Below are 25979 nucleotides of genomic sequence, written 5' to 3'. Positions count from 1 at the left end.
AAGAGGACACTAATAGATGGAGAAATATACCATGTTCATGGATCGGAAGAATCAATATAGTGAAAATGAGTATACTACCCAAAGCAATTTACAAACTCAATGCAATCCCTATCAAGCTACCAGCCATATTTTTCACAGAACTAGAACAAATAATTTCAAGATTTGTATGGAAATACAAAAAACCTCGAATAGCCAAAGCAATCTTGAGAAAGAAGAATGGAACTGGAGGAATCAACTTGCCTGACTTCAGGCTCTACTACAAAGCCACAGTCATCAAAACAGTATGGTACTGGCACAAAGACAGAAATATAGATCAGTGGAACAAAATAGAAAGCCCAGAGATAAATCCACACACATATGGACACCTTATCTTTGACAAAGGAGGCAAGAATATACAATGGAGTAAAGACAATCTCTTTTAACAAGTGGTGCTGGGAAAACTGGTCAACCACTTGTAAAAGAATGAAACTAGATCACTTTCTAACACCGCACACAAAAATAAACTCAAAATGGATTAAAGATCTAAAGGTAAGACCAGAAACTATAAAACTCCTAGAGGAGAACATAGGCAAAACACTCTCCGACATAAATCCCAGCAGGATCCTCTATGATCCACCTCCCAGAATTCTGGAAATAAAAGCAAAAATAAACAAATGGGATCTAATTAAAATTAAAAGCTTCTGCACAACAAAGGAAAATATAAGCAAGGTGAAAAGACAGCCTTCACAATGGGAGAAAATAATAGCAAATGAAGCAACTGACAAACAACTAATCTCAAAAATATACAAGCAACTTATGCAGCTCAATTCCAGAAAATTAAACGACTCAATCAAAAAATGGGCCAAAGAACTAAATAGACATTTCTCCAAAGAAGACATACGGATGGCTAACAAACACATGAAAAGATGCTCAACATCACTCATTATTAGAGAAACGTAAATCAAAACCACAATGAGGTACCACTTCACACCAGTCAGAATGTCTGCGATCCAAAAATCTGCAAGCAATAAATGCTAGAGAGGGTGTGGAGAAAAGAGAACCCTCCTACACTGTTGGTGGGAATGCAAACTAGTACAGCCACTATGGAGAACAGTGTGGAGATTCCTTAAAAAATTGCAAATAGAACTACCTTATGACCCAGCAATCCCACTTCTGGGCATACTCACCGAGGAAACCAGAATTGAAAGAGACACATGTACCCCAATGTTCACTGAAGCACTATTTATAATAGCCAGGACATGGAAACAACCTAGATGTCCATCAGCAGATGAATGGATAAGAAATCTGTGGTACATATACACAATGGAGTATTACTCAGCCATTAAAAAGAATACATTTGAATCAGTTCTGATGAGATGGATGAAACTGGAGCCGATTATACAGAGTGAAGTAAGCCAGAAAGAAAAATACCGATACAGTATACTAACACATATATATGGAATTTAGAAAGATGGCAATGATGACCCTGTATGCAAGACAGCAAAAAAGACACAGCTATGTATAACGGACTTTTGGACTCAGAGGGAGGGGGAGAGGGTGGGATGATTTGGGAGAATGGCATTGTAACATGTATACTATCATGTAAGAATCGAATCGCCAGTCTATGCCCGACGCAGGATACAGCATGCTTGGGGCTGGTGCACGGTGATGACCCAGAGAGATGTTATGGGGAGGGAGGTGGGAGGGGGGGTTCATGTTTGGGAACGCATGTACACCCGTGGTGGATTCATGTCAATGTATGGCAAAATCAATACAATATTGTAAAATAAAGTAAAAATAAAAATTTTAAAAAAAAAAAGAAAAAAGAAAAAAAAAGAAAGAAAAGACTCTGATGCTGGGAAAGACTGAAGGCAGGAAGAGAAGGGGATGACAGAGGATGAGATGGCTGGACGGCATCACTGACTCAATGGACATGAGTTTGAGCAAGGTCTGGGAGTTGGTGATGGACAGGGAAGCCTGGCGTGCTGCAGTCCATGGGGTTACAAAGAGGTGGACACAACTGAGCAACGGAACTGAACTGAAGGAAAATCAGAGTAAGAAATGTTACATATTAGCTGTCACAGCTGAGCATGAGTGTGTGGTACAGCATGTGTTCCAAGGAGGAACAATCCTATACATTGTTTTTAGGAGCAAAGTTTATAAATATACACAGTGTTCTCGATGATCACATCAATGCCTCTGATCTCAAGGAGGCATCTTATTTCTTATGAGGTTTTTTTTTGTTTTGTTTTTTTTCTGTTTGTTTAGGTCTTATTTTAAAGAAGCCTCTAAATCAGTCATGCCACCTTCACTCACATTTCAGTGGTCCTACACTGGACTGATAGCTTTTAAAGACATAACTTGGTTTAAATAATGTATCTAAATCATGTCAAATCTAACTTTTAAAATGTTCTCAGAAATTTATTTATACAAGCCCTTGAGTTGTTCAGGAGGAAAGTCAAGCCACTTGACAAAGAGAAAAGACCAGACACTTAAGAGAATAGCTGCTTCCAGCAGGGACTGGTCTGGACTCTCACTAATCCCTGTGGCACCTTGAAGAACAGACACCAACACTGTCCTGCAGGGTTAGTGTGCTGACGCTCAGAGTAAGGTCATTTGCCCAGAGGGACAGAGTTAGCAAGGACAGAGCTGGAGCTGGAACCTGGTCAGACTTACTCCAAAGCCCACATTCCTAACCCCGATAAATCCTGCCTATAATGATGCCTCAGCAGAAGGTAAAGGGAAACACTGCTCTGACGTGCTCTCCATCTGTTACACGTGCCCACCGTGACATGGAAGCTTACAGAGCCAACTGTAAGGAAAGAACCACACTGTCTTTCAAAAGGTGGTAACGAAACCCTGAGAGGATCTGCAAGGATGGTCTATACAGTTAGTGTCGTGAAACTTACGCAACCACTGTTGACTGCCATGGATTGGGAATGAAAAATAGCTCTCTTGTTGCTGTATTTAATGTGGCATATATGCTAGTTGCAAACATTACTGATTTAAGGCAAAGCTGAAAACCAAAGAAGAAAAAGCACCCTAGGTGCTTGCGTCTGTCAGGAAAACCACTGTATCCCTCTCTTGGGACCTCATCCGTGAGCTCAGGGTCCAGCTCTCCCAGGACTGCTGAGCGCCCCCGCTTCTGCTGTAGGCCAAACACAGAAAGGGAACTACTTCTTGAGAGTTCCAAAGAAACAAAGTGTATGACACAGAAATTTTGCCAGACACTTAAGGAACTCTAAAATAGCACACAAATCAATCTTCCAAACTCTAGAGCAGTGATAATCAACAAGACTGTTACGTTCATCTAAAGTAGCTTAGGGATTTGAGGTTTATAAAAGCATGTTTCATGTAGTTTAAATAATTAAAGATCAGTTAATTAAGACCTCCAGGGTACACACAATGCCATTACCTGAACCTCATGACAAGCACGAGATTGGTGTGGGTAGACTGGGACATGAATCACAACTCTGCACAACCAGTCAGTGAAAGGAAATGAAGATGCTTCAGGGAGGAAGCGGGGCCTTAAAAAGAAGAGGTCATCTAGACAGGCTCATTTTTCTAGTTGATACAATATCGAGGGACAGATTTTACATACCAGCCAAATTATAGGGACTGCTGTTGCACACACACGAAGTAAATGGGAAGATTCCCCAAAAGATGGAATATAAGTTCTTGAAACCACACTCCTGAATCCTTCCTAAGACCCCAGACTAGAAAGAATGACAGAAATTTTATCAAACAGTGTATCCACAAATGAGAAAGCATGAAGAGGAGAGATACTGTGCATACCTGGCCCAGGGAATCTCGTCTTGTCAGGACTGCAGGCCAGGGCAGGGTAGAGGCCCACTGGCTCCTGGGCAGCAGGCAGGCCCCCCCCTCCCCGAGTGGAGTCCTTGTCCTTCCTGCTTCTACCATCCATCCTCTTCTAGCAGCCTGTAGCCACTGCTCCTGCCTTCTTACCTACCATCCACTGAAGAGCCTCCTTTCCCATTCTCCACGTGTCCAATGGACAGATGCTCCCCAAACTGAAGAAATGCTAAAAGAATGGCTGTTCACCTTGCCTGCCCACCACCTGTCTCCTGTTGTATTGCTGCTTCTCCCCACAAGAGGCGTCTTGGTGGGACAGCCAGTCAGGCTTATGCCCACCCTGCCAAGACATGGGCACAGGTCCTAAGTTGGGCCCATTAGACATCTCACTTTCCTGGAAGAAAGACTGGAAATGGTCTGTTCATTCTTTCACTCCAGCAGTAGAATGAAACTACTGGTTTTCTCCCTTTGAACCTGCAAGCCCTGGCCAGCACTGTAATCATGACTGACATGGCCTGCTCTTCTGAGAATGGCAGAGGAAGTGACTGGAGTATATCACACTGCTGTACAGCCACAGCACAACCCGGTCCCCCTCTATACGGCCCACCTCTCCCTTCCTGAGTCCCATTAAGTCCACCTTCCAGTTCCCCTGGAAGGGTAAACATGCATCTGACCACTCCACCCCCCCACCACTACCAAGCCCCTGTGTTTATGCCTGGATGCCCATAGAAGCCTCCCGCCTGGGTCTCCTCATGCCCAGCTTCTGCTCATCATAACAGGGCAGGAGTGTCCTCCTCGCGCCCCACCCTGGGGCCCTCCACAGGCAGGGTCTCTCTATCCCATGGTGCACATCTACCCACTGACCAGCAGGACATACCTGACAAAGGGCTGGATGCAGATTTTAACTTAAATGTGATTCTTAGGCTCCATATCCAGAAATTCCGAGCCTGTATTTCTACATCATCCACAGGTGACTGATGACTGATCTATCTCTCTTCTCCTTTGTGCACACAGAGACCTCTGTGTAACCTCAGACTTGGAAGAATGAGAAATGAAGCTGCCTCTGGGAAACACTAGGGATGCCAGTGCTGGACAATTTCTCTTCAGCAGAGAAAATCACTTTACTAGAACCAGTCTATTATAGCATGCCCAAAATTGGTGAGGAGGATGAGATATATAGAATTCTTAGTTTATTATGCTGTCAGAGCTGAAACAGTCATTAATCTGTAGAATGGAAAAGTGTTAAGTTTAGCCTCACCTGATACTAAACCTTCCCAAAGGTCACGTGCAGTGGCAGCTGGCTCCAGGGCTCCCCCCTCCCATGGTGTCTGCTCTGGTGCAGACAGGACACCAGGGAGGGGCTGCAAAGTCAGTACTGAGATGCCGAGGAGCCCTTAGTCCCATAGCAGATTTAAAACAGTGCTGGTCCTGAGCAGAATTGTTCAGGAATGTGACATAAAAATAAACCTGATTTAGCATGTTTGCACAGTTTAATTTAAAAAAAAGACCTCAGGAGTGTAGCAGCATATAAAATAACAAAAGAAGTTCCAACAACACTTCATGCTGTAACCACTGAGCCAGTTAACAGTTCCTGTAACTTATGGTAATATCTTTAGTCTAATCTCTTGACTCCCCACAAAAATGTTCATGCTTCCTTTATAAGAAATTTTCCTAAATTTAGTCATTTCAGATCTTCCATCAGGATGAAAGAAAACAGCTTCATAGTTTTATTTAATGATTCATATTGCAACTTTTTTTAATAATAATATACTTTCATTTTTTTTCATATAAATACAAAATTAAAATCAAATAATGAGTTTTTCCCTTTGGTTTCCATTTCAGCAGGTACTGAAATCCTGAGATTCCACCCTGTGTTCTTCCTTCTACTTAACTCCCTGAGTCAGATGAGGACTTGGAGACCTCCAAGAGCAAGAAGCCTTCCAGTGATTCAAGCAGCATAGAAAGCGTGATAATAAATCATTATTAAGTGGTCTTTCATGTGTGGGAGATTCTCCCGTCATCCTGGACAGACAGAGGTACCATCTTCCCCGCCACCCCCTCCTTCCTTGGCTGGCTGCTCACCTGAGTGGCTGGTTCTCTGGGCCCACGTCCATGAAGCCCATCTCCTCCAGCTTGTGGCGCCGGTACAGCTCATAATGCCTTGTGTGGGTCTGGTCTCGAAGATCCTCCATGTTTGTACAAATGAGCATCTCCCGGAGCTTGACAAAGTCGCAGTGGTTTTCATTCTCCACTAGCCAGAGAGATAGAAAATACCAATAGTGACTTTCAATCCTGACACACAGTTGGTATTTGCTGAATGGATAAGTAAATGAAAACATATTGAAATAAGCAACAGCGAAATGATCAATCTGACAAAGAGCTACGGCTGTTTTGCCCAAGTAGCCAAGGAAGCACTTCTTGTATCACACACACCAAATTATAGGCAGTGCTCATTAGCAGACCACAGTGCTGGCTTAAATTTGGTAGCCAAGGGAAACAGGAAAGAAATACATTATCTGGTACTGTATGCTTCACTAATTTCACTAATATTTTGTTACCAGTTTATAAACCATCCTCAGGACATTTCACATACCACCTGAGAAGAGTATATAACATTTTTTCAGTAAAACTTCAAGGTGGTAAATTCTGCACATTCAACAACACCATCTGTGCATGCTGTGATTATCAAATCCTTGTCCAACACGATGCCACATTTGTGGTCCTGAGTCAGGTACCTAATTGTGACCAATAGTTGTAAATACAATTATCTTTATATTTTCTAAACATTAAAAATGTTAAGTTTTGTAAATATTTTCCACTAATTAAAAAATTTGTCAATTAAAAAAAACAGCACTGAGAAACCATTATCAGCAGGGGTAGTCTATTCCCCGTTAGTTAGCACCATGAGTGAATGAACCAGAGAGTTGATTTCACACTCACTGCAGTGTTAGATACATGCTAAAAATCTTCATTTGGCTGGCTGGCTGGGAAATAGTTGGCAATACTTTGATAAGTAAAAATATATAAATTTATAAGGTTTATTGTGTTCCAGAATTATCTAGTAATTAATTTATGTACTATGTTTAAACAATACTATTTACACTCAAATTCTGTTCAAAGTACCCAACTAGTGGTTCCCACCTTCTGAGTGTCTTAGCACACCTTGACAGGTAAATAACTGGTCTAACACAGAAGTGGGGAGGCTCTATTTGGCTCTGCTGCTGCTAAGTCGCTTCAGTCGTGTCCGACTCTGTGCGACCCCATAGACGGCAGCCCACCAGGCTCCCCCGTCCCTGGGATTCTCCAGGCAAGAACTGGAGTGGGTTGCCATTTCCTTCTCCAATGCATGAAAGTGAAAAGTGAAAGTGAAGTCACTCAGTCGTGTCCAACTCTCAGCAACCCCATGGACTGCAGCCTACCAGGCTCCTCCATCCATGAGATTTTCCAGGCAAGAGTACTGGAGTGGGGTGCCATTGCCTTCTCCGATTTGGCTCTGCAGACGTGGCTAAAACAGAACACAGCCAGCCCTTCTGACAGCTAGTCAGAACCCAAAATAAGCATCACCACAGAGGATGCACTAAATGCAGCTTTTAGACTGTCAGACAAGCAGACATGTCCCCGTAGATCTCCTTTACCTTGTACGATGCCCCAGGGATACTGGCGAGCTTTGACCATCTTATTTCCAACTTTCACTTCATCCATACTTCCCACCACAGCAAATGGCAGGTGTCCCTTGAAAGGAGCCAGCATATCAATCACATCTCATACCAATGACAACAGAGAAAAGGACATTTACTTAATGACAAGTGTGTTAAAGTCAAATGGTCTGCTATGCCTTAGCTTTTAAAACCTGCTCTGTGAATACATGCCAGCTGTTCTACAGTCATCTTCAGGCCCTACAGAGAAAAGTAGTTACTGAGAATGCCCCACATGCATTCCAACTTTGCTATAAGAATACAAAGAAAAGAATTCTAGCACAGATATCATTTACCTCATGATCTTGGGTATAAAAGACAATGTTGAAGAAATCACATACATACCATATAACTAAAGTATATAACTATATCTAGGGTATACATACATGCATAACACCAATATCAAGTAGTATTTAAGTCCCAAACTATGCTAACTACAAATGTTACAGAAATTTAGAGGAGGGAGAGCCCGCTGTGGCAGGAAGACACAACCAAGCTGGAGACAGAGCAAGCAGAATAGGAAGAAACAGCATAGCAAGAGGAGGATTGTGAAAAAAGACACAGTGGCTGTATTTAACGGCAGTGAGGAGACTTTCCTGTCAGACACTGAGAATTAATTTAGGGAAAAATCTAATGTAAACAGTATTATGTTTAATATTTAATGATTGACAGTGTGTGATCTCTTAATTGTTACCCGCTGAAAACGTATTCCAGGTGGGCACACACACAAAAAATCAGATATAAAGAGTTTAACACAGGAATTAATATCACTTCCTTTATACAAGTTAGCTTTTTATATATTTAGTTTAAGTATCTTAATATGGACAAAGTGAAAAAATCAGAAAAGGAATAGAGGAGAAATGGAATGAACAGGTACTGAATGTCACTGCCAAGCAGTGAACAAAGCTGTCTCCTTGCAACAGTGAGCCCTGTTTTATAGTTAACAGTCTCAGGAAAATGGGGAGCCCCATTTTATAGGTAAGTTAACAGTCTCAGGGAGGTTAGGAACTTCCACAAGAACCCCAAAACCTTTGATCCATCAAAATCCAACCAAGTATTTAAGAAATTTGGTAGCCTTAAGTAACACAAAGGACTTAGTTATCTTTAATCATACTGTTATGTGTAATTAAAATATATACTAAATATATTCTATATTAAAAGTTATGTGAATATTTCACATGTACTTGTGACACTAAGGGAGGAGCTTAAATACCAGATTAGAAAGCTCCCTGTAAAGTCTCTCAAGAGGGAGGCTATGCCGTCTTCTCCTGTCCTGAGGACAGAAAGGACTCTTGCTAAGGAAATAAAAAATGGTTCCACAGAAGGAGAATCCCAGTCTCACAAATGTATCACTTCATTTAGGTCAAAATAGGGAAGAAAAATGCTCACAAATGTAGTAGCAATGTTACTTTTTTTGTATATAAAACAATTATTCGGTTAAGAGCTTACATTCATTGAAGCATTGATCTTAGCAATAGTTTCATCGTCTGTTGGGAAATGGTATATCTGAACACCATTGCTGACCAGTTCACTCATGAGCTTGATCTTAAACTTCTGTAATTCAGTTTTAGAAATTGCATCTGCTTTGGCAATCACTGGTATAATGTTCACCTATTAAGAATAAAGAAAAACAAAATCTAATGATCGAGGATTTATTTTTTTAATAACAAAGTTTCTGAATTCAAAACCACTTAAGCTCTGACAGATTTCCTTAGGACAGGCAAACTGTGGTCCACTCATCGCCTGTTTACATAGGTAAAGAGTTCCTGGAACACGGCCAAGCCCACTCATTACACACCATGTATTTCCTGTGATCACTTTCGTTCTTCTAACAGCAGAAGTGAGCAGTTGCACCAGAGGCCCATGACCTGTGAAGCCTGAAGTATGTACTACCTGGCCCTCCAAGGGAAAAGCTTGAAGGCTCCTGATGTAGAAATCACCACTTCATTCTTACCAGACAGCCCTACACAGCCATTCCTGCAAATGCTGGCCTGGTAATAACTGCTTTTCCGAAGCAGAGCTCTTACAAAATTCATCCTGCATCTGAAGTCATGTTCGGAAATCTCACATTTTCCCCTCTGTCTCTTACAATTCTATCATACACAAAATAAATAGAATGTAAGAGATGAGCTGAAATCACCTGCATAATTCACTAAGAATTTTTATCTGTTAATAATCTCAGCACTAAGTAATCTGGTGACTGATTTCAGCAGACCTATGGGTCAGGCCATAGGCCTCCTCTGCCTCTCACTGAAGCAAGCCCCTTTTCCCAGTGAATGCATCTGATCTGACCCTACTGTCAGAATCTTACCCACATGTTGACAGAGGGAAGTTTTATGGATACCAACTAAAAACATTCACGACTTGAGTTAGTTTCTCAGCATTATTTAGAAGTCCGGTCACTGGCCAGAGTGGAAGAGATGCAGGGACATGAAGACTAACCTGCAAGGCTAGTTCTGTGAAATTTTTAAAAAATATTTATTTATATTTATTTATTTGGCTGTGCTGGGTCCGAGTTGTGGCATGTGGGATCTTCAGTCTTCATTGCAGCATGCAGGATCTAGTTCCCTGACCAGGGAATGAACCTGGGCCCCCTGCATTGGGAGCACAGAGTCTTAGTCACTGGACCATCAGGGAAGTCCCAGTTCTGTAAGATTAATGTATCCACAAAGGAGTGATATCACCACAGATTAAAGGGTTTGTAGGTTTTTAGTTATTTATTAGCTTGTTTTTAGTGAAAAACTTTAGGCTGAGTAGTCACGTGTGTCAAAAGAGTGAACTGTCGGTATAATTTTCAGAGTAGAAATAAAAACAAATAATTATTTTTCTATTCTTAAACATCCTTTTCTTCTCCAGCTTCACATTGATTTACTGTGTACATTTGGATTTATTAGTCTTAAATATGTTCCAAAGGGGATATTTTTCCAACTAACCATGAAATAAACTTTCCAGCAGTTTTGGGTAAACACCTTTCAAGATAAGTTAGTCAAAGTATATAAAACTTTGATGCCAAGTTCTTGATTTCAGTATCATATATACTTAGATATTCAGTAAACTATGCCAAGTTATACTTCTAATTGATTCCAGGATCAATAGCAGAAGCACCCCAGTGTATGTAGCTGACATTAAACTTTCCCATTGTAGTGCGAAAATCTGACTGACATTTGACTGCTGAGGCATCTGTTTCAGACATCCATTAGAATAAACAGCCAGCACCTGAGGACACAGCTACTGGCTGCCATCAGGTAAGGAACAGGCCACCCTCCTGGAGGACTCCTTTCAAAAAGTCTAGGTGACCCACCTCTCCCTTCAGGCCCCAGGTCCCACGGGGGTGCTTTAAAGTCGCCCACAAAGAGGGAACTGGAGAAGCCCTAGATGCCCCGCCCTCAGATCCTGATAGAGGCTGATCCCCTCTCCCTTTTCCCTCCCTTCCACTTCCCTCTGCACCTGCTGCACTGTGTACCCTCAGATCCTGTAGGAACAACCCTTGATCCTCAGAGTCCCCCAGTGCTTGTTGCTGAGGTGCCGCCTGGGCTTCTAAGAACCACGGGGGCCGGCCCAGTGTCCCTGGAGGTGGGAGAGCGTGTGAGGGCCCACTATGAGTAAATGCAGGTGTGGAGCACTTGCATTCCCAGCCAAGCTCATCACCATCAGTGAGCTGAAGGACACAACACAGGCTGAAAGCAGATGTCCCGCAGATGGGGACATACCACCACCTGCACAGGAAATTCCCCATGTAGAGCAGTGGAGTCATCTTTTAAGAACAAGACGCACTATCGATTTAATCACCCTCATCTCTCTTTCAGAGGTAGATGCTCTCGTAGTTTTTATTTTAAAAGTGAAGAAACTGAAGCTCAGAGTGGTGGAAACTTGCCAAGAACATGGGGAGATCAAGTAGAGCAGCCCTGAAAGTCACCCCGACAACTCCACACAGACCTCAGCCTGGAGCTCTGTCTGCCTGAGATGGAGCTGCCCACTCCTGCATTCATGTCCCTTTAGTAAGGGTGGATTTCCACACATCAGACTCAATTGTGAAGATAACTGGCTGAATAGTTACAATATCCCATCAGGTGAACAGACTCTCACCCAAGCTCCTCCAGGTTTGTCTCAGCCAGGGGACCACAGTGCTGGTCTCTGCACTGAAATGCCCACCGCCTGCCTCCCACACTGACTCCTGTACAGAAGGCAGCCCTGGTAGACCCCATGCTCTCCCAGTGCCAGCTCACAGGCTGCTTAGCCAGGTCAGAGGTCACAGGGGAACCTTGGAGACATTTTTAGTGTGAGAGTGTAGTCTTTATCCTTTAAGCAAAAAAACCTGAAGTGAGTTAGTTTCTGGATACTACTACTTACAGCTCCCTGAATTTATATATAGCTCATTGGCTCAGAAATTAAAAATAGGTTTTCTGGATACAGTTCAAATTAAAGTTAATTTACTGTATGAGACTTTAGACCTTAATCTTCATCAGTGAGCTTCTTCTCATTTAATAGTGTCATAAAGTAAAATTAATGTCAAATAAATTCTGTAGTTAAATGAAAATGAATACACATATTCTGACATGCAATTTAATCACTAAAAAAGGACTGAAATTTTATGTTAACAATTTTTTCTTTGTATCTCATCTTCCAAACTGAATTTCTCTGGAAAATATCCTAAAATTGAAACTTGCTAAATGTTTTATAGAATGAGATAGTTATGACATATGCACATATCATAAATAGATTTATATATTTAATAGTCCACTCTAAATCCTGAAACGCAACCATTGGTTCTTCTCCAGACCCACCTTGCTGTCCAGGCTCTTCATGGTCAAGAGATCCAGTGTCTTCAGGGAGTGGCCTGTCGGGGAGATGAAGTAGAGGCACACATGGACACGGGAGTCGTGGTAGTTAAAGAGAGAGCGCTTGATCTTCAGCTCTTCTTGGAGGTAAGCTTCAAACTGAGCATCTATGTAGTCAACTATTGGTTGGTAGCTGAAAAAATATGTAAATATTTAATATGATATATTCATGGTATCTTGATAAAGCATTTGCATAAATTTAAAGTTTTAAGTCTGTTTTTTCACCAGTGAACAAACAGTTGACTTCTATGCTAAATAGATAACTTCAGTAATAAAACAAATGTGCAAATGTGCAGGTACATAGGCAGTACTTTGAAACTATCGGCAACCTGTGCCTTAAATGATTTTACAGAAATGACACTGAATGTGCCTCTCACACTCATTCACACCTGGAGCCCTCTGGCATGGCTCCCCAAACCTGCCAGGCTGCTGAAGGAGGATAAGCATCTAATTGCAACCATGCTGGACATGGCATATAACCCTACACGAGTATCAGCAACTTAAAAGTTATTTAAGTCAAATTCTATGACTTCTTGTTTCTGAAATTAAATTCGTGTGGTGTGGAAAGCATTAACATAGTAAGGAAAGGGCACACCCACATGGAAGTATCATAACTGGTGACAGAGGCACAACTTTATTCTCATTTACTTACAAGCAGAGGAAGGCCCATCACAGCCGACAGGCTTAGTCCTTGCCTGGATCCATCCTCCTGCCTGAAATGCCTGACCCCAAGAGAAAGCACTGCCCTGGGGCTGCAGAGCAGCCCCTCGCCCTCTGGGAAGAACTGACGTGTGGGCATGTGAGGAGAGGACCCAAGACTACAGACATTTCCTATAACCATCTTGGTGGTAGATAGAAAACTACACATTTGTCAAAATTAAGTTGTATACTTAAACCAATGCATCTTATTTATTGTATATAAATTTTACATCAATAAAACTTATTTATAAACAAATTAGAAAGGAAGAACAATGCCATTATTTGCAGACTGTACTATTGCATACATAGAAAACCTAGACAAATTTATTAGAGATGCATTAACTAGAATTAACCAGAGAATACACAGAAGTTTCTGTGTACAAAATCAATTATATTTCCACACATTAAATGGGAAATGAAATATTTGTAAAATATATCATTTATGAGCTCATCAAAAATACCAAATATCTAAGGATAAATTTAAGTAAAGCCTTACATAATTCCTATATAGAAAACTAAAAAAAAAGCCATGTTTCATGGGCCTTTGCCTCCTCCACTAATCTACTTCCAGAAAGCCCACAAAAATTGTTTCTTGAAATCTATAGCAGAACACACAAATGTGCTAAACAGGTTAAAACATAATGAGAGTCAGTTTTGCAACATATTTACTCTCTAAAGCAAACTTTTAGGACCTAGAAAACTACCTCTAACAATGAAAACATATGAATTTCAAAAAGGAAAAAGAATGAACAGTCATTGTCCCAGTCTGTTTCCTCCTTTTATGGCTTAAATTTCATATTTAAGTTAAAATCATCTTTGTAATACCATAGGAGAAATAATGACAAAAAATAGTAACCTAATATTTTTTTAATTTAATACAAAATATAAATTAAAATTGAATCATCACACCTTTCCTGCAATGCTTAATGTGGCTAATTTAGTTAGAACTTCACAAAAAAATTCATGTACCATGGATTTGGTGATTATGTATTTCCCATGTATGCCTTTTTTTTTCCTCAACAAAACGGGTCTTGCCTGAAAATTAGTAAAAATCACTTAATATACACCGAACTGTCATACCAGGAAAAAATTAAAACTGTTTTTGCTGCCATGCACACTTTAAAAATGTGATTCAAATTATTCTAAAGAAAATAGACAACTGGACAGAAAAATGTCAATTTGTTAGCAAAAACAAAATGTTGCTTTATTATTTAAAGAATTTAAGTCTGGGAAGAATGGCATGGGTTTCTACAGATTAAAGTCAAATCAGCACACAGAGCAAGAAGGCAGATGTCCTGTAATAAGAAAAAAACTATTTTATTACTAGAGGAAAACATGTACCTCTCTTCTTTGTTTATTTGGTCACCAAATCCCACTGTATTCACAATGGTTAGTTTCAGTCGAACATTACTTTCCTGGAGTTCATACGTCTGTGCTTTAAGTCTAACATGTGGGTAAAAATGTGAGGATTCATGGCCTTCAAAATTAGTATTAAACAATGTGTCAATCAGAGTTGATTTTCCAATTCCAGTCTCCCCTGAAAGAAATGCAGATACATATTCATATTCACAGGTGCACAGGATGGATGAAGAACAGAATGGTAAACTCTTGTAGTGATTTGGTTTCATGAATCCCAAATATTTCAAATATTGCAAAGGCTGGATTGTCCCTGAAAGAAGTACACGCTAAGGTGGTTCATTCTAAGCTGAGCATAAAAATGAGTCCGGTATGCCGAGTTACTCAGAACTCTGAAGAAGGCACTGTACTGTTTAAAGAGCAAAGAGAAAGCTTAAAGCAGCACGGCTAAGAAAAAACTGATAGAACTTAAATAACTGAGAAAAATCTGTACTCGTGCTCTCAGGTTGCTCAGATGGGCACCATACTGCCTATCACAAGAAGGAGGTGAGCACAGGAACAGGATGAAAAAGTCTGGACAGGCGGGGCACTCACCCACACAGAGAATATTAAAGCAGAAGCCTTGCTGGATCGACCTGTTGACCAGCTGATCAGGCAGACTCTCAAAACCAACATGGCCAGACATGGTTAAAGAGCGAGGACTGTCTTTCTGCTGCAAGAAAACAAAAACAATGGCAACAGTTTTTAAAACTGTTACTGAGAAAGAGTATAGGCACACTGGAAAGCACAGACATAATTCATCAAAAAAGCTAAAGACTTTTTTGATCAGTATACCTCCCCCAGGATACAACTGGTTTGTGAGAAACCTGTGTCTAGACCCTCAAAACATGTATTTCTTATTATCTTCCTACGATGACAGCCTGACACCATTTATAACATTAAAATATTTGATCTCCCCACACAGGAAAATACTCAAACTGTGGCATAATCATTCACAAAATGGAGTGTGGTGTGTAAAAGTCATGAAAGATGTTTTTGATGAATTTAGATATAAACTGTCACATTACAATGCCAAGTGAAAGAGGTACAGCACAAAGTTACAGATGGAGTTCCAGCTCACAGTCGCGGCAGAGTAACTTATATCACACTCAACCTCCTTGCTGGTAGGTTACAGTCAGTTCCCTCAGGTCACTGCAACCAAAGGCAGAGAGACTGTGGAGTGAGGGACACACCCTTGTAGCTTCTCCCCTGAAGGCAGACCCAGCCACTGCTGTACAAGCAGACAGAGCTCAGGAGGGAACTAGTCTTACTGGGTTCAGAAGCCAGTGGAGACAAGGGCAGGCAGGTCAGCTGAAAGGGGAAATTCCAGAAAGGAGGGAGTCCACAGTTGGCACACACACACCCCTCAAGTCTTTGGCTGAGTGCTGACCTACACGTGAACAGGGAAATGGGAATTGGAATGGCCAGCCTGGAGAGTTTAGACTTTAAGTCTATAAGTTAAAGGACTCAGTAAACACATGAAAACCTACATGGGCCTCATTTTAGGAGTTAGGATCATGTCCCAGCACTCAGAAATCCTCCCTTGTGCTTAAGGCACAACTGAAGTAGACCTGCTGTATCAGAGAGGAGTGTGACCAGCCAGTGACTCAGCTAGTGCCTGCTGGACCAGAGGCCAACATTCCTCAGAAGAAGACAGAGTCCAGCACCTCTACAGTGTGTCATCCACAACACCTAACTGTACAACCAAAGTACTACACAGAAAGAAGAAAAAAAAACACAGTTCACAGTCAAGGAAGAAGAAAACGGTCAACAGAACAAGATCCACATATAAGCCACATGTTGAACTAGCTGGTAAGAACTTTAACTCTGACAAATATGTTAAAAAGAAAAATGTTCTCTTTCTCTACAGAAGAGATACATATGACAGGTGACGTGACGGAATCAGAAACAAGAAAGCTCTTGACAACAAAAGGTGACAAATGAAATTCCTGGAATGGAAAAATGCAACATCAGAAATAAAATAGTATTAACAGTAGATCAAACAATGGGAGGAAGTATTAACAGCAGATTAAACAATGGGAGAAAGACTTGTTCAATATCATATCCATGCTAAATATCTTTGTCCAAGCTAAAAATCGCTCATAGGAAAGATAAAACTATAACAGACCCTTTAAAAACTGGCACAACACCAAATGGTCTAACACACCTACAGTGGGAATGCTGGATGGAAAAGAGATGGGAGCAGGGAATGGAGGATGGAAATTTGTAAGTAATAGTGACTGATAATATTCTAATTGTTTCAGCATGAACTCAGAGATCCAAGAATTTCAGCAAACTGCAAACAAACAAAAGCAAAGGAATCCACAGCCAGGCACATCAGAACACACCATTTAAAAGTAAGAATGGAGAAAGATCTACAAGCAGCCAAGGGTGGCAAGACATATTACAGACAAGTAAAACATAAAATGATCACAGTATTGGCATAAGAAATGATGTAAACCAAAAGACAACAGAATGACATCAGTAAAATGCCAAAAGTAAAAAAGTGACAGCTCAGGGTTCTTTATTTTTCCAAAATTTGTTCATTTCTTTATGGCCACACTAGGCCTTTGTTGCTGGGTTTTCTCGAGTTGCGGCGAGCAGGGCTACTCTCTAGTCATGGTGCGAGGGCGTCTCACTGCCGTGGTTTCTCATTGCAGTAGTGTGGCATGCAGGCTTAGTTCTCAGACCAAAGGATCAAAGCCCTGTCCCCTGCACTGGCAGGCAAACTCTTAACCACTGGTCCACCAGGAAAGTCCCTGACAGCCCAGAATTCTGTATCCAGTGAAAATATCCCTCACAGGTGAGGGCAAAATGAAAACATCTTTACACAAAATCTAAGAATTTTACTGCAAGCGGGTCTTACCTGATAAGAAATATTAAAGATTCTCAAGAGAAAGGAAAATGACAACAGATGGAAACTCAGATCTACAGAAAGGATGAAGATTGTCAGAAAGGTAAAGAATGGGTAAATAGAAGAGAATATTTTGCATGTTGTAATGTCTTGAAAATATAGATTGACTGTTTAAAGCACTAACGACAGTGTGATACAGGATTTATGATACATGGAGAAGCGGGATACATGACCGTGACAGCGCAGAAGATGGGAGGGGAGGGGTCACCCTGCTGTAAGACTTCCGTGCTGTCCATGAGTTGCCATCACACTGCTCAAAGGCAGTGAGGGGTAAGTTAAAGCCCACATCAATTACTGTTTAAAAAAAAGAAGTTTAGCTAGTAAGCCAAGAATGGAGATAAAATGCAACCATAAAAATACTCCATTAATTAAAAAGGAAGCAGGAAAATGAAAAAAAAAAGAAAGAATAAATGGGACAAATAGGAGATAAATGGCCAGGCAGCAGACTGAAACCAGCCGCGTCCGTAGTTACAGGGAAGTGGTCCCAGCCAGCTGTCCAGTAGACCCTTCCGTGACAATGCCAAGCTGCCAAAGGAACCACTGGCTACATGCAGACATGGCACACCTGGTTGTGACACTTGCAACTGAGGAAAGAACTTTCAAATTTTATTTAATTTAACTAATTTAAATATCCAGGTGTGGCTAGTGGCCACCATACTGGACAGTGAAGGTCTAAGCTTTTCAAATAAAAGGAAATTGTCAGACTGGATGAAAGAGCAAGACCCAACTCTGTGCTGTCAATACAGTAACTGACAAGCTCATTGTAAAATTTACATGGGAAGCCAGAGAACTGAGCATCACCAGAATCACTGTGCAGAAGAACAAGCTGAAGGATGCACACTAGCTGGTCTAAGGCTGCAGTCACCAAGTAGCGTGGTGTTATGACTGTCTACTATTTACCTACAATTTAACGAAGAGGATGGGCTGGGGAACATGAGGACTCAACCGTGAGCACTCAGTGCACCAGTCACCGAGCAATTACAGTAGATTCAGCAAAGCAGCGTGTCAGAAAGCAGGTTAAGAGTAATTCAGAAAGTCTGTGAGGTGGTAAAATAAAGATGGATAGGCTACTGTTACCAGTAAGAGAGCAAGAATGAACAAATCACCATTTATCAAAACAATGGGGACTTCAGCATGTGTGGAGGAAGAGAGGAGACTACAGAGCACAGAACTACAGGAAACCAATCATGATCACCTATGCTCACGTTTGCAGTTTTCTTTTTAAAAAAAAAAAAACTCACCTTGTTCACCAGATTAAATTTACTCCTCTCTTTTCAAATAACTTTTTAATAAAAAACTACCAAAACCCATCCTCCTGCACAAGTACATTCAGAACCCCCTTGGAACCATGAAAGTCTGCTGCTGTGCTCAGGAAGGCTCCTACAGGGCCATCCCATGGCACCTCGCCTTGTCATCGCCAAAGTCTGTGAGGACGCCTGCCAGAGTAGGGCCAGCTCCCCCGACCGCTGTGGCAGAGCTGGAACCTGAATCTGCTTGACATCAGGCAGGGTAGAGACACTGTGGCCACTCAACAGTGATTCAGTTCATTACTGATTTTGAACTTGGATCAATGTTAACAGTTAATTCATATTCAAGGTGAGTACCACCAAGTCTGTCTAACCGCATCCTGAAACCACAGAGGCATCCGCAGTACAAGGTGGGTCTGGTCTACTTAAGAGACATACTCACTTTCTGTTCATGGTCAGATACTTGTGAGGATGTATGAGCTGTTTTTGCTGTAATGTGAGACTGAAAGAGCTGAAAAAGAAAACACAGATGTTACTTAAAAAACAAAACACCTATATCTAAGTAATATATTAATAGTTACATTAAAAAGGAATTCTAGTATTTTCATTATCACCAGGCTTTGATTTGTGATCTACACAAGGTTTTCTTGCTGGAAGTATATCTGCAGAGGTCAGTACCATGTGATAGTCAACACATGATACACATTATTGCACTTATACCTTCACTCACAAAAAGGTAAAAGTTACCATCACAGAACCCCTGCTATAGCCGTCCCCAGGCCAATGGGGCCCAAGCAGCTGTGGGGTTCTCAGAGTAACGCTGCCTCAAGAGCACTCCATCCTGGCATGCAGCACAGGACATGGAGAAAACATGTCCTTTTTAAAAAGTAACAGTAACATGGATATAGTAAGAAAAAGCGCAAACAGTGCCGGAGGAGAACAGAGAGCAGACCAAGTTCCCTCCTCCCCCGACCCTTGCAAGCTGGCAGTTCTCTCCCCTGGGGGTAGAGGCAGCCTGGAGTGTGAACGTACAGCGTCTGTGGCTCATGACTGGTGATCTGCAGTGGTTGTCCATCCCACCTAATCTGTGGTGGGGACCGCGTCAGCAGAGCATGAGCTCCCTCCCTCCCTTCCTCCCTCCCTCACAGGACAGTGCGCTTCTATAAACTGCACAACATGCAGATGCACCATCTTTAACTACAACAGCTGCACTGCAGTGAGCAGCAGCTTGCCTACACGTGGGCCTAAGGGGAACCTGATGCTGTGGCAAGGGAGGGCTATGTGTGGCACTTTGAACCCCAACACGTGGGGCGGCCAGGACTGCATTCTACAGAACACTAATGACCCATTCCCGTGGTACTTCTGGGTAACGTGAGCTCTTGAAGGTGGGCCCTGGGATCTCACCAGACACCTTGAGCAGCCAGCTGAGAGCACTATGCTGGGAGTGGCTCTGGCCAGTGGGAATGCACTGTGTATTAAGAGACAGCCAGGTCTCCGGGTGAACACAGGAACTAGTGTATGTGTAAGAGAAAAGCACCTTGATACAAAGCCCACCAGAACTGAACTAGTGTGGCTTTAACTGTACACACACTGCCCTGACTTTCCCCACCCCTGCCACCATGTGTCACGTGAGCTGAAGAGCACACCCCCCAGTCTGAGCCAGCACAGAGGAGCCAGAGCACTGGGAAGACAGCCGTGGTCACAGCCACACACAGAAGAGGGAAGACGACACTGCACTGGCCCAGGAGACGACAGCCTCAGTCAGGCAAGGCGGCACTTAAGATAGAAAACATCTCTGAGCCCTGAAACTGACGTGGAGTATCCTATCTGGATAAAGCGAACTATCAGTAGAAGAGTTGGCTGGAAACAAAGGGCTCATCATTTCTTGATGTCAAGTTATGAAGAGGCCAGAAGTGGAGCAGGGAGCTGCAGGATAAGGCCTGGAGTGTCCACCTGGGGTGGAACCTGCTGTCGGGACACCAGGCACCATGGAGGGAGACCGAGCACAGCAGAGCCTCTGTGTCTGCCAGCATCAGATGGGAGTGGGTGCTGCATGTCTAACTTAATTTTATCAACTATAGGACTCTAATGAAGATTAGTCTTTAAAAAACTACAGTAAGTAGTCTTGGGTTTTTAGTATAATGGATAGCATACTGAAATTTTTGTGAAATGCTGCTTAGGAAGCAGTATCATTGATATATAAAATTTGCTTAGAAAAAATAAGGTTTTGTACTTCTTTATTATTAAACTTTAAACTTTGACTAATAAGACCAAGGTTACATTTCTGTCATTTATATGAGTTCATATCAAGTATTCACTTTTGTTCATTCATTTCCTGTGTTTCTGAACACCTGCCAGAAAGCCTACTTAAAATCTCTGTGGATAAATGGTTTGATGAGGAAGTACAAATGAGTCACATAAAACTATTATAAATAGTTGTTCTTGATATTTCCACTGGTACTACCTGGCTAGTCAGATTTCCAAAACAGATTTTAGAATGAAAACAGTTTTTAATAAATTAACAAAGACATTATTGAAGGTAAAATAACAAGGGGACAAGAATTGACCCAGTGCACCTCTAGTGGTAAATCCTAAATTAAAAACCTGGAAGTGGAATTCCACTCTGCTCCACCGCTGACTACCTTCTTACCATGTACAAGCCCTGTGCTGGCAACAGGGTATCAGGAGGAAGACACGGCCCTTGATCTTAAGAACTAATCTCACAGAAACATAGGCAAATGATTGACAGTCCACTCTCATTTCAAGGCAAAAGGGAGACCAACAGTCCCTATCTACACCTGATGACAGTTGGTAGCTTTTGTGTTAAATACATGCATCATAGATACACAAACACATGTATTTAAATCTATACATCCACATCCTAGAAAGGAAGAATGTATACAGTACTTTTAACTCTTAGCAAAGTCTAACACATTTTTTAGAAGTTTTAGTATATAACGAATCACACACACACACAAATGCCAGAACATTTGGGGGAAGATCAGGTTCTTCCCCTTCTTCAAAGTATCAGCTTGGGGAGTGTGAGCAACACAACAGATGTGGCACACAATCTGTTCTGGGGTCCTCTGAACATAGGTGGTAGGGACCTTCTTCCTATCGGTCAGCTACAGGAAGGCATTTGGTGATTCTTTCACAACAGGACCCAAGCTCTTCTGACCCTCCAGCAAACAGTCCTGTGACTGCCTGATAGCCTCTCTCTAGGCATAACAATGAGCTTTGGGTGAACAGAATTATGACTTGGGTTACAATTGCTTCATTTTACCTTCATGTTCCCACTATTTATCTTTGTAAAGCCAATCCAAGGAACAGAACCAAAATTTTCTAACTGTCCTCTGGTATTTCTTAGAGTTTAGTTAAAAAAAAAGAGCAGAGAGGTCAAAATAGTTAAACTGGATCTATTTTATGGGTTTCAATAGGTCAGGGTTCTTTGGCTTAAGACAGTACTTTGAAAGGTTCCACAGATACATTATTTAAAATCATTTTATTAAATCTTCAGCTTAAATAAATGTTAATATGCTGATCTAAAATTTTCCTAAAAACAAACAGTCAAATTACCTTATTCAGATTATGTGGAACATGATTCTTGAAGTAGATAGTAATTACAACCAGGGAAAAAAGAATCCAACTGAATCGGTAAGACTTGACACAGGAGAAGCAGTGTGTTGGCCTCCTGTTCCCCAGAGGACAGACTTGGTCTAGGACAGCTTGGGGTAGGCCAGGTTCCATCAAAATATCACTTCAATTTTACCATCATCTCCAATACACATAAAAGAAGGTAACTACAGAGTCTGATATGCAGCCTCAAAATATCATCAAGACAGAAAAATTCTTGATAGTAATTTATGAGATTTTAAGCTCAAAAAAAACATACCCTTTACAGTAATGTGTATATAAGGGTTAAAATATAAATGAAATTTTATTTTGAAATTACTTTCCTCCCTTAAGTAGAAAAGGAATAGTTTGTGTGTTATAGAAAAAAAATACCCTTTCTAATAACTGCGTTACTGTAGTAACAGTACAGTGAACATCCTTCTGTGGCAGCCAGAAGGTATGCCCCTCAGATTGTCCCTCCAGTAAGCACCTGCAGGACCGGAGCCCAGACCACTCCTTCCCAGGCAGTCCTAGCCCAGGACTGAACAGAGTAGAGGGGCAGGGGGGCAGGACCTGGGCCCTTCTGCCCTGTGAAGGCTGCCCTGGCAGGTACTGGGCTGGCCCAGACTCGCCAAGTCTGCATGGCTTGTGAGCCTCTGTGGATTCTGCTTCCTCCCCTTTCTCCTCCAGCGCCTGACATCCCTTCCACACACAGCCCTCTGTCCCCCACAGAGGCTCCTCCTTGATGTCAGAAGGACTTCCAATCAGTTAGTTTCGGTCTAGTCCGAAAAAGAGTGTGGTAAATGCCAGAGAGGGACATGACCTAGAGCAGTCAGGGCGGCAGTGGGGGCAGAGTTTCAGCACGGTGCAGACCAGCTCAGCAGAAAGAGGACAGGCTTGTGCCAAGAGAACTGGACTCCTGCAGGCCAAAAAAAAAAAAAAGCGCGCCACATCTAATTACCTCAAAACAGACCATAGGCCTAAAAACTCTAGAAGAAAAAGTATAAAGTCTTTGTGGTCTTAGGCTTAGGCAAAGATTTTTTAGATACAAGAAGCGTGATGTACAAGATAAAAAATGATAAACTGAACCTAATAAACTAAAAAAATTTCTGCTCGTCAAAGTACAGTTAAGAGAATGAAAAAACAAGACACGTATCTGGCTAAAAGATTTGTAAGTCATTTATCTCATAAAGGACTTACATAAGAAATATCTATATGTTTTCAAAAACTTGGACAACTAGAAACAGAATCCAGAGAAGGCAATGGCAACCCACCCCAGTACTCTTGCCTGGAAAATCCCATGGACGGAGGAGCCTGGTAGGCTGCAGTCCATGGGGTCGCAAAGAGTCAGACACGACTGAGCAACTTCACTTTCACTTCTCACTTTCATGCATCGGAGAAGGAACTGGCAACCCACTCCAGTGTTCTTGCCTGGAGAATCCCAAGGATGGGGGAGCCTGGTGGGCTGCCGTCCATGGGGTCGCACAGAGTCGGACATGACTGAAGCGACCTTAGTAGCAGCAGAAACAGAATAACTCAGTTTTTTAAAAATAGGGAAACATTGAAACAGACGCTTCACCAAGGATATAGGGATGGCAGATAAGCACACGGCAAGAGAATCAACATCATTACTCATTAAACAAATGCAAATGAAAACACAAGGTGTCACTGCATGCCTACCAGAATGACCTAAAAAATTATCTGGCAAGGATGCAGAGCAGTTGTTAGCGGGAATGCAAATTCTAGCACAAACATTTTGGAAAACAGTTTGGCAGTTTCTGAAGTTAAAACACACAACATACTCAGCAATCCCACTCCTAGATCATCAGCCCAAGGAAAATGAAAACTAATACTCGAATAAAAAGCTGTATGTGAATGTACATGTACAGTAACTTTATTAAAAACTGGAAACAGTCCAAATGGTCTTCAAGCGGCAAATGGATGAACAGATTACACTGTGGCCCATGTGCACAATGGGACACCACTCGGCAGTAAAGGAACGTGAGCAACGTGGTGGATGGGTCTGCTCTGCACTGAAGAAACCAGCTCAGAGGCCACAGGAATCCACATCTATGGTGCAGGCTAAGCCGCAGGGGCAGAAGAGGATGAGGAGGCAGACAACAGAGAAGCAAGCACCAGGGGATGTGGGGTGGAGGATGAGGCAGAAATTCTGTAGTTTTCATTGTGTTTGTGGTTATACAATGGTATACATTCATCAGAACTCGTGAAACTTTATACTAAAAAAGTAAATGTTACTGTGCATAAATTATAGCTCAATATAAAGTTAATTCTTGAAGATATAACAAAATTTTCCAACAGTAATTAATACATGGGAAAGCAGCAGCTAACAAAAATTTAGATTATCTGAAGACAATGATTTAAGATGATACATGTATGATTATTTGTGAGAACCAATAAAGAAAATATACAGCAAAATATGCAAATACAAAATGAGATTAAAATATTTTCTCCAACTGTTCAAATTACAGTTCATTATTGGTTTCTTTTGGCTCTCAGAGTCATGTGGAAACTGTAAGTTATAATTCTTTTCCACACAACAGAATCTGTTACGATATGACAAGCAGCCTATCTTTTCCTAAAACAGAGAGCCCCTAGAAATTGTCTCAATGACCTGTGTCACAGGAGGGAACGGTTAACATGACAACAGTATAAATGGATGGTTTAAGAAGGCTGCTGGAGTTAACTGTGCATGGCAGCAAGAAACAGAGGTTTGGAGCACTGAGTAGCTGCCGAAGCCATGCACCAAGGTCCAGGCAAAGATGTACCAGCACCGCAGAAGCAAAGCAAGACACAGCCTGTTCCACAAATTCTGAGACCGTTTACCCTTACCCCCCAGAATGGAGATAACAGTCCTCAGCTCAAGGGGTCGGTAGGAGAAATGTGGTAATGCAAGGCCAAAACCCACCCCAGTGGATGCAGTCAGCACCAGGAGACTTCCGTTATCCCAGTGGTGTCCCAACAAAAATATATCTCCAGTACATAAAGTTTGCAAAGTCTTTAGGTATTCCTAGATCACTAAGAACATAAAGCTATATCTAAAGAAGTTGAAAATAATGGTTAGTTTCCTTTAGTTTTCAAAAAATATATTTTAAATTTTACAGCTATTTTTTCCATGATTGGCAAATACAATTGAAAGGCATCTTGTGATATTCTAAGATTGAGCATACAGGCTGAGTATGAGATGATGAATCTTTTTCATGCTTAAAATATTACCTATGCTCATCCATGGCTATCTCTTCCTTTAATACTCACCTCAATGCTGTGCTTTGCCAAAAAGGCTTCACTCTTTATATTTAAAGCTAGTACAAATCACGATCTCATATATAAGTTCATTTTAATAAGCTGCTTGGATTCACAGAAACAACATTACATTTAAAGACCTGGTAGGTTGACAAACACCTTATTTAACCCATAACATACTATTTATAATCTTAGACTAATTTTTTTCAAAGCCAGCAGCAGACAAAGCACATTTATTGCCCTGTTCCTAAAAAGACTACTCCAGATCATGCATTCTCAATGGGGGTATCCCCACCATAAAGGTAGTAGAAATTGGTTCTGGGGGGGACCAAAAAATTCAGTGGTTTGTGGCCTTCCAAAGCTCAGTCAACCTTATCTGAAAACAACTTCTTTTCTAGTTTCTTCTTTAGTACCGACTCCCTCTCCTTTCTTCCCTGGTACCAACTCCCTCTCATTTCTCCTAGAGGAATTCTAGTACTGAATTCCTCTCATGAGGGAGAACTTGATTAACTGGATCAATTCATAA

At 41.6% G+C, this 25979-nt stretch overlaps 1 protein-coding gene across 2 annotated transcripts in view; it reads right to left on the bottom strand.

Annotated features, from left to right (window-relative positions):
* SEPT10 (septin 10) overlaps nucleotides 1-25979 on the bottom strand; it is a 51552-nt gene that overhangs the window by 14880 nt on the left and 10693 nt on the right. For both annotated transcript variants that reach the window (XM_018055295.1, XM_018055294.1), the window contains exons 2-8: nucleotides 19023-19091; nucleotides 14975-15092; nucleotides 14366-14561; nucleotides 12272-12458; nucleotides 8937-9098; nucleotides 7428-7524; nucleotides 5875-6043 (exon numbers count right to left, since the gene is read on the bottom strand). In XM_018055295.1, coding sequence (XP_017910784.1) covers nucleotides 5875-6043; nucleotides 7428-7524; nucleotides 8937-9098; nucleotides 12272-12458; nucleotides 14366-14561; nucleotides 14975-15092; nucleotides 19023-19091 — 998 coding nt within the window. The remainder of the gene's footprint in view (nucleotides 1-5874; nucleotides 6044-7427; nucleotides 7525-8936; nucleotides 9099-12271; nucleotides 12459-14365; nucleotides 14562-14974; nucleotides 15093-19022; nucleotides 19092-25979) is intronic.

Source organism: Capra hircus, chromosome 11 (assembly GCF_001704415.2).
Source record: "Capra hircus breed San Clemente chromosome 11, ASM170441v1, whole genome shotgun sequence".
Classification (NCBI taxonomy): Eukaryota; Metazoa; Chordata; class Mammalia; order Artiodactyla; family Bovidae; genus Capra; species Capra hircus.
This window is presented reverse-complemented; position numbering and strand designations above follow the sequence as displayed.